General features: G+C 34.1%; 1 protein-coding gene across 1 annotated transcript; it reads right to left on the bottom strand.

Annotated features, from left to right (window-relative positions):
* Positions 1–500: 500 nt before the first annotated feature.
* On the bottom strand, positions 501–9,233 carry dpep1 (dipeptidase 1). The gene is made up of 10 exons (XM_079433360.1): positions 9,112–9,233; positions 8,346–8,472; positions 8,116–8,248; positions 7,650–7,800; positions 7,085–7,154; positions 6,353–6,529; positions 2,176–2,260; positions 2,000–2,075; positions 1,689–1,824; positions 501–1,568 (listed from the first exon to the last, which is right to left on the bottom strand). Exons 1-10 carry the CDS (start codon positions 9,228–9,230, stop codon positions 1,398–1,400), a joined length of 1,245 nt encoding a protein of 414 aa, XP_079289486.1. The 5' UTR covers positions 9,231–9,233; the 3' UTR covers positions 501–1,397.
* Positions 9,234–10,437: the final 1,204 nt, after the last annotated feature.

Here is a 10,437-nt window from a genome sequence, read left to right as displayed (position 1 = left end):
GAAACTGTAGTGTAAAACACAATCTATGATCCATGCAATGCAAAGTCTATTGTATAAGGTCAGATAAAATAAAACAAAATAACGCAGTTTCTGTAATTCTGTAATAACAAAATAACGCAATTCTGTTTCTAATTGATGTTAGTGTTTTTATGATGTTGTGCTATGATTGACTAAATGATCCTGTTGGAAGAGAACATGTGTTAGTGTTTTGGAATAATAGTTTGCTTTTGAGACATGTTTGCAGTGTTTTAGTAGATATAGTGTAGTGTATTATTGTATTTTGAAAATTAGTGTTAGAGTTTAGTTTGCAATGTGTGATTTTAAGCATGAAATTAACTGTTTTGTCAATTGTGTGTTGTAGGTGTGTTGAGGGTTTAGGAAAATTGTCATAGTAATTGTAAAAAACTGTAATGTATTTAGTACATTAAATCCATGGGCTAATTTATCTTACACAGTCATTGTATTTTCCAGAATAATATTGTTACACTTAAACATCTTTTAGCACAAAACCTTTATTGATATCCACAGAGTGAAGCATTTTGTAGAATATCCATTCAATTAATGTCAAATGTATAGCAAAGAAGAGCAATTAAAACAATCTCTTTAAATATGATGTAGTTTTAACTTAAATTAGTGGTACAGAAAAGAATGGTAAGGTTATTGGAAAGGTTAGAATTACATAACAGAAATAAGAAATAATGAGTGATACAAAAAAGAAGAAAAAAATCTGCTTTATTTTTGTTATCAAGAAGATTTTACAGAGAGTTATGTTGTTATGAAAGGAGTTTTTAATCTATCAGACTATTCAACAGTGTGTCCACTAGGTGGAGATTTTGGATTGATTTTTTTTATGTTCAGCACAAGACTGATACACTCTGGATGTTGTCAACACAACCACTGTCATCATACACATCCAAGTGCCACAGTCATTTGAAGTCAGTTTGTCCAATTTAAGTGATGAAGAGTCCTAAATTGAACCTAGTTAACTTTATGGAATTCATTGTTCTGTCTCAGGAATATTAGCCAAATATGGGTTACTTTTAACAAACGGAGTGGTCAGTATCATCATTTAAATAAAGCTGCCTATAATTTTCTAATGAATCAACAGAAAACCATCAAATCTAACAGGACAAATATAGAAACATTGCATAATGCCCATACTTCCCTTTCTGTTATTTCGATGACTTTGCTATTTTTGTAAAATATGTAAAATAGTAATAATAAAGAATAGCTGTTCACACGTTTGACTTGTATGGTGCTGAACAGCAATTTTCAAATAATTAAATGTCTAATTTCTTTTTGTTTTTAGTCTACATTTCGCAAAAACCCTAAACTCTTTATCAAAGATCCTTTGCATACTCCAAAAACAGTACAACAGGGGTAGACTGAGGGCTTGGTTATAACAACTTGTGCAGAAGTGTTAGAACCAAGACTAGTGGATAGAAAGATTTTATGCATGCTGAACTGGATTTATCTTGATAACCAACGTCTGTCCTGCAGGGATTTTGAACTTCTGTAAGAGGGATGGGTTTATCATCTGGTTTGGTACCATTTAGGCTATCTCTTACCTATTAAAACATAAAATGTAGTTTTTAGAATTTTTAGAAAAAGGTTCAGTGAGCAAACAGATTTGATATTATACTGATTTTGAAACTAATGTATGCAGAATGTGTGTGAATTGCTCTTACTTCCTCCACATTTCTGAACACTCTCAGCAGGTTTCGTCCCAGAGCATCTCTGATCTCATCCTCTGACCATTTGCGCCTAAGAAGTTCAGCCACCACGTCTGGGTACTTGGATACATCCTCTAGACCTTGTGGCATCCTGTTCAAACCATAGCATTATTTATTAATGGTTATATATCTAATCCTGTTTCTTGTCTTAAAACGATTAAAGGCTATTCTCATTGTATACAATACACATGCTTTTCAAATGTGAAATGTATCACAATGTCAGCAGTATTATCATTAAATTGGAATGCACAAATCAGCATGCTTACCTTGGCACTCCGTCATAATCTCCTCCAAATCCAATGATACTAGAGCCAGCCACTTTCTTGATATGGTCAAAGTGATCTGAATGTCATATAGAGAAGTGGAGTCACATATTAAGTGCTCAATGAAGGAATGCTATGCAGGTATAGCAGACACCGAGGTTACTTTCAAAAGGACTCACCAGCAACATCTGAGAGGTTAGCACTTTCTTTGCAGGCCACATATTCATTATAAAAATTAACCATGACAATCCCTCTCTTTTCTTTCTGAAATAGAAACATTTAGGAAAATGAATATTTTACTTTACACTTCTCCTTTTACATACACACAAATTACAAAATCTGAATAATATGTGAGTGCTACTTAACCCTGTAAAGCTAACATATTAAATAATAGTCAGAAAAATCAAATATAGCAGAATATGGAGCTCATAGTCGAGGAGAAAAAAATGCCCACCTCAGTTTTATTCCAAGGCCCCAAAATGAGCCAAAATATGCAATTTGGTGCAATTGCTAACATTTATATGGGGAAAAAATGACATGAAAAAAAGCTTATCTTGAAAGTTTATTATCCTATTTGATGTACTGTATCATATTTGATGCTCACATTTTAAAATGATTTTCCTAAAAAAAAATATGTATAATCAGGTAAACCTTAATGTTTATCTTGATATATTACTATCAATTAAAGTCATTCTTTTCATTCTGATTTCATTCAAATCAGTAAAAAAAGATGTGTTCCACAAACTGATGTTTTTAGAATTATTTAATCATGTTGATAATTTAGATGCCTTAGAAATTTAGCTATCAAATATGATACAGTACCCTTTGTAAGGTTAAAAGGATAGTTCACTCAAAAGTGAAAATGTAAACATCATTTACACATCCTCAAGTTGTTACAAACTTGTATGAGTTTCTTTCTTCTGTGGAAAACACAAGTAGATATTTTGATGGTAGTTATTGACTTTTAAAGTATGGAAAAGAAATACTGTGGATATCAGTGGATACTGGCAACTGTATGGTTACCAACATTCTTTAAAATATCTTCCACAAAACAAAATATGTTCAACATAAAAAAAAACTCATAGAGGTTTGGAACAGCTTGAGGGGGAGTGAATGATGGTAGAATTTTAATTTTTGTGTGAAATATCCCTTTAACTGTTTAGTTGCTACTGTACACCTGCTGCCACAACGCTGAAATGTTTTTTGTGTTTAGGAGAGATTTTATGCAACAATTGCTGTATTGTTGCTGGGTGACCCAGGTCAAGCCAACCCCTAAGTCTGATGTTATGTCACCCCTTTTGTAAAAGAAGTGAAAATCGGGCATACATCTGATTGCAAATTATACACAATTTTAGAATTATAACTGGGCATGCTGACATTACCGAGTGCCATAATAATTACTGGAACATTTGGTGTACACAAAACCACACAGATTTCCCTTCTCTTTAAACAAGCAATTCTGTTCTGGAGCATTCTGAAGCATTCTGGGGATTAGCTATTCTGGGCATTAGTGGTTAACCTCTCAGTGACTAGTTGATGGCTATTAGTTACAAAAGACTGACCAGTTAGAATGTATTCTGTATCTGTGTAATTGTGTAATCGTGATCAAGGCCTATAAACCAAGATGTGTGTACATCAGTGGTCTTCTAATTGTCACTGCTGTTACGCCTGCCTGCTGCCTCCTTTATTAATTCCTAATTAGCCTTATTGGACCGAAAAGGATCTGTGTGTTTTAGTGGAGCTCTCTCCTTGTTTTGTTTTATTATTGTTCTCTTCTTCATTTAGGTTCTTTTTTTTTTTTACTTAATACCCACATGCGCGTGCTTTCCCTAAACATTTATTTGTGCTGTTTTGTTTAATAATTTGGTTTATATATTTTGATAATAAATTGGCTTATTGTTGAAATATTGGTTTTGGTCTCTTTTATGTTGCAGTTACGAGCCAGCCGCAACAACTGCTAATTGAACGTCTCATATTGGGACGTTTCAGTTCAGCCCATTGCAAGGGATTCACATCAAGCAGTGGGCACTTGTACAAAGTCATTTATTGACCCTTCACAAAAACCCACGCTCCTTAATTACTGTTGCTATGTGTGACAAGCCATGCCAGTCTCACATGGTAAAAAAATACATCGCTGAGCAAAGAGGAGACTGGCAAAATGCAGACAGACAAGACAGAGCAGATGACAGGTACATCTCAAAAAATTTGAATATCGTGAAAAAGTTCATTTTTTTCCCTTGTAATTTATTTCAAAAAGTGAAACTTTCATATATTTTAGATTCACTACATGTAAAGTAAAATATTTCAAAAGTTTTTTGTTTTAATTTTGATGATTAGAGCTTACAGCTCATGAAAGTCAAAAATCAGTATCTCAACATTTTAGAATATTTGAGTTTCAATGAATGACCATCCATACAGTATGAATTCTGGATATCTCTTGTTCTTTGAAACCACAATAATGGGGAAGACTGCTGACTTGGCAATGATCCAGAAGACAATCATTGACACCTTCCACAAAGAGGGTAAGTCACAGAGGGTCATTACTGAAAGGTGTGGCTGTTTACAGAGTGCTGTATCAAAGCATATTAAATGCAAAGTTGACTGAAACCCCATAGAGAATCTATGGGGTATTGTCAAGAGGAAGATGAGAGACACTAGACCCAACAATGCAGATATGGAACCAGGGCTTCCATTACACCTGAGCAGTGCCACAGGCTGATTGCCTCCATGCCACGCCGCATTGATGCAGTAATTCATGCAAAAGGAGGCCCAACCAAGTATTGAGTGAATAGAAATGAACATACTTTTCAGAAGCATGACATTTCTGTTTAAAATATCCTTTTTTCATCGATCTTATGTAATACTCTAATTTTCTGAGACACAGAATTTTGGGTTTTCATTATCTGTAAGCCATAATCATCAACATTTCAAGAAATAAAGGCTTGAAATATTTCACTCTATGTGTAATGAATCTATATAATACATGGGTTTCACTTTCTGAAATGAGTGACAAAAAATATTGACCTTTTTCATGATATTCTATTTTTTTTTAGATGTACCTGTACTTCTGATATGAAGTATAGGTCTCAGCTTTCAAATTTTATGTGTAATTCTTGATATCAACAATCAGCATTTCTGATATCAACAATTTAATGCATTCCTTAATAGTTATAATTCTAAATACACATATTTCAGCTTTGTATTTCTTACAAGTAGAAATATATTTTTTGATATCAATGATTACATTTTTACAAATGTATTTCTGATATCAATAATCAGGAGACTAATTTATGATATCTAAAATGACTTATTTATTAACTAGTAACAATCTCATTCATAATATTAGAAATGAACATTTTCACTATAGTGACAATCAAATTAACATGTAACAATCAAGTAAACATTTTTACTAGTGGCAATTCAGTTGTCGATGCAAGAATAGACATATGCACTAATAACCATGTGGTTGCGGATATCAAAAATAAAGGCTTTTACTAGTAAGAATTGGATTTCTGATATGTGAAATTGGAATTTCAAGCAGTAAGAAATCAATTCTTGATATCAACAATTGAATTCGAATGGCAGCCTATGGTGATATTTAACTAGATCCCTGATACCAAGAATTAGCATTTTAACTAGTGAAAATTTAATTGCTGATATAAAGAATTAATATCCTGCAAATGAACAAAGGTCAAAACAGCTTGCCTACTGCCATTCCAGGATATAAATTCTTGATATCAAGAATAATAATTTTTACTAGTTGAAATTTAATTACTGATAGCAAGAATTCGATTTTATTGTAAAAAGCTATTGTAAATTGCTGTGTGAACGGGCCTTTTCCAGATTCACACCTGTAAGTAAATGCAGTTGTCAATCCCAAAAACTGACAGTGTGAATGTAGCCAATGATGTACAGTATATACGAGTCAATGAGTTGATGGAAAGTTAACGAGGGAAGGCCACAAAAAGCTAAGCGGAACTCAGCCTGTGCATGTCACGTTTTCATGGATTTCTAGTTTGCAACTCATGATTTTTGTGTGTCCTTTCTGTTTCTTCAGTTTCATTTGGCAATCCTGCAGCCTGAGCCACTGTTGTGAAACCACCCTAACATACTGAATATCAGAATGACTGTGATTACCTGTAGACTTGTGCTATGGCCGAATCACAGCCGAGCTTATCCATGTGATCTTGCTTAATTTAAGCATCTGGTTTTATCTTTTATTGCATCTCTTTATGTCAGTAAATAAGTAATGTATTACTTACCTCTTATGAATATGGATGCGTCACAGTCTATTCTTTTTGGGCAATAAACTCTGTTATGTAACATTCTGAGGTTGTAAATTGATGATGCTCTTACCACTTTCATGAGAACATCATCAGGAACATTTCTCTTGTGATTACAGATGCTGTAGGCAGAAGAGTGGCTGAAGATAACAGGAGCTTTAGAGATATCCAGCACCTGATTCATGACCTTCTCAGACACATGAGACAGGTCAATCAGCATTCCAATGCGGTTCATTTCCCAGATCACTTGCTGAAAGAACAAATCAAACTGATCACTACAGACAGCAATAATGAGTAAATCTTTCTCTAAAAGATGGCAGCTAGTCAGGGGGGCCTACCACCATGTCCAAAGTTAATAATATTCTCTAAATTCACTAAATGTTTTATGTTAATAACTATCCTGTAAATAATGTGCTGAAAATACTAAATATATGATGCATATTTTAAATAGACATCACAAAGAATTTAAGGTCTTTGAAGTCTGTAAGTTTTCTTTATTAATAAGTAAACTAAATGAAACAACAAAATTACAAACCAAATGTGGGAAAAAAAACAAATTTAGTGAAATATTATAGGAAATTTAATAGCACATTTAATAACTTTTAAAAAGCTATTTATAAATATGTATGTTGACTTACATTTTACATACAACATTTTGGCTTATATCTAAAGTAAATAAATTACTAAGCATGGTATGTAGTCATTATAATAAATACTCATTTTACTTTGCATGAATGCTTTTATTTTTGGGAAAATTGATTGATTGATTTTAGAAATCTGACATTAAACCATCTCTGTGTCTAACCTTGCCAAATTCAGACAAACCGCCATGCTCTTCAGGCTCAGATCCTGTGTCTACCAGCCAGTTGTCTCCCCTAGAAGGAAGTGAGACCAAAACATGGTAAAGAAAACAATAGAGTCTTCAGCGGAAATTCTTCCCCTTCTCTAATCAGATGGGAACGTGCACTTGTGTGGCCTTTTAATGTGGTCAGTTCTCTTGAAACCCAATGTAGTTTCTATTTAGACACACCTTAAATGCAAAATATGAATTCAGTGTAATAGCTGCTGGTAAGAGTTGAACATTCCGGGAATTTCGCTCTAATTTCCCACATTACTATTGTCAGTCTTATGAGGGTGTGTTACAAAAACATTATTTAATAGAACACCTCTGGCACAGTTTTTGGATAGATTTATGTTTACTTCATTCCGAACTGTTGAAATCATCATTTAATCTGTTGTTTCCTCACCTTGCTGGATCAACCTGTATGTTCTTTTTTAAGGTGAATGCATTTATGCTGTCATCTCAGGCCATCTTTTTATTTAAAGTGCTATGAAGTATGGTAAGTACTCACTGGGGAATAGCCACTCACCATGGTGTGTTGCAGCTATGTGTGATAGTGAGGTAGCGGACGCCCAGTTGGTACATAGTGCGCAGAGTACCCAAACTGCTGTCAATCGAATGTCCACCTTCTATCCCAATCAGACTCGCGGTCTTATTCTGTTCAAAGGCGTCCAGTATATCTGCAACAACATTTTCATTTTAGTTTATATTAAAACTATAAACAATTACAAATACACATACAGTTTTCCACTTTATCAGTACCACAATAATTCCAGGGTGCTTTTTGAATATGGTGTTGATGGGTGGTTGTTACAGTGTTTGTGGTTGTTGAGGTCACTTCTAACCTTCTTTATATAAGATTATGGATTCATGTAATATCATTCATGTTGTAGCAAAAATGGTGGCACTGGGTGTACTGCAAACATGTTATTGTATTCAATACTGTTTGATTCACTTTGATTTCTATAGTATTTACTGCTGCTTCACTGCCTTACCTTGACTGCTGACAGCAAATTTGAACACTTCTGGGTATTCATGACACATCCTGTGGATTACATCAATCTGCTCCAAGGTCTGTCTGACTGCGTCTTTGTACTGGGTATCACATGGTACATAAGCTGCCCAGAACTGCAACAGAAAAACATATATTACCACATATTTAGTTTGCCCATTATGGTGAATGTTCCTATGTTGTGTATATAGGCCTATTTGTTTGTGTTTGTACCTGTGCCGAGAGGCGCCCTTCTTTGATTTTTGGGATGTTGGTGTGTGTGTTTTGTAGTTTGTACAAGTCCACCGTGTTGAGCTGATTATTAAACAATTTCCTCATCTGCCAGGGAAGGTCATTGTGCCTGTTTTATAAAAGATTTCAAATCACTTTCAAATAGAATCAGAGATAATATGAGAAAAAACATTGAAAGTTTCCTTGAAAATTTAAGCAACTGTGAATTACACGTTCTATTCCTATTTCTTCCTTTTACAATTTCAGAACAAATGTCAGCTGTCACTGGTGCAGTACCCTTTAAAATGGTCTACATTTGTATACAGCTCTATTTGTTGCAGCAGAACATTTGCAAAATGAAACATTGTTTACATGCAACAGTTTTCGTATATGAGAAGGAATCCAATCTGATCATATGCTGTTTATATAAAACAATGTTATGAGGGCACATGACTTAAAATAATGATATGCACTGATAAAATAATGATATGCACTGATAAACCATTTTTAATAAACCATATAATATTCCATTAAAAAGTATATATTTCATAATGACATTTCTACTTAGAGATCTGGTTTTTCATAAAAATATGTTTAAGCTACCTAAGAAGCAAAATTGCAACAAGGTATTAATTAACTTGTTTTCAGGGACTGTACGTTGAATATCTTGTTTTTAGAAATGCTTCAAAACTTTTTTTTCCGCTTTACACTACATCTCTCTCTCTCTTTTTTTTTTTTTTTTACAGTGTAGATAAATAGATTGACTTACCCATCTATAAGTGGAGTCTCAGACATCAGTTTCAGGGCTTGCTCTTTTACATCAACTGCCACTGAGTTGAATGTGAAAGCCCAGAGCACTAAACACACAGTCTTGACCCAATCCATCATCACCACACTGTTTACCCACTCTGTATCCTTTAATTATAAATTGCTCCTTAAATAGCTCTGCCTATCTCAGCGCTCCTTGTCTTCAGCTTACTGCTTATATCCACAGATGTTTATCTTATCCTCTCTCTGATTATGCATAGAGATACTAAGGTTAAAAGACCAGTGTTAGAGATTAAATTTGGATCATAATGAGGCTGAATATAAGTTAATGTATAATTTTGGGTTGTAAAAATGTCCCATAAACCAGAGTTGTCCTGTAAAGCCACGTTTTTATTGTTAATGACAGACAAATGTGATAATGTCATAAGTGATTGTGTAAAAGTACAGTCATTTTTCATTTTGTTGTTTAAAGTCCATGTGAGGGCTGTGTGCACTCTCTGGACCGTTGTCTTCAGATGTATTACTTTGGCTGGAGAGACTTTAGGTGAACTCAGATTTAACCATGTTAATGAAATGTATTATATAACAAGCTCAATCATTAGGCTGAACACTCCGTGATGCACTGTTAGGTTCTCAACTAATTGAGTAGCAATAGATAAATAAATAACTGACAATCTTTGCAGTGTTTGACTTTGCTCACTCGTTTTTATTCACCGCTCTCTCATGCAGTGCACTATATGCCATCACTATGTAAAAGATAGTGAATAAGCGTATAGGGTGCAGATTTGGTCACTGCTATTGTTGTTGCAATTATGTTGTTACAATGTTAGTTCTGCAAAAATGAACACTTCACCTTTAAGCTTTTGAATTGAGATAAAACTATGACAGAATGTAAATAATAATCAAGTGGTCAGACACTTTTATCCAGAGCAACTTAGTCAAAGCCACAAGGGTGACGACTCATGGCTAGCTTCTGTGACGGTAGAACCAGCAACCCTCCTTTTAAAGTCAGCACACCATAAAGCCATTTCATAACACATTTCTGCACAGACAAATCTATTAACACTTATTGAAAGAGGCTATAATCAGAATCAGAATCAGCTTTATTGCCAGGTATGTTTGCACATACAAGGAATTTGTTTTAGTGACAGTAGCTCCACAGTAAGAACCATTTTTTATTCCTATATGTTCCTTGATACTGCATTTGCACCTTAAGGTTTTTACCTGCAATAAAAAGCTCATGTAAAACCAAAGAGTGATGTTTATGGAATGTGTTTAGGTTAATAAAAAATAGCTTGACTGGAGAACAGGGTGCTTGCTCTTTCTG

The sequence above is a fragment of the Barbus barbus genome (genome assembly GCF_936440315.1).
Source record: "Barbus barbus genome assembly, chromosome: 2".
Lineage (NCBI taxonomy): Eukaryota > Metazoa > Chordata > Actinopteri > Cypriniformes > Cyprinidae > Barbus > Barbus barbus.
Note: the sequence above shows the minus strand (reverse complement) of the source record. Positions and strands in the feature narration are given on the sequence as shown.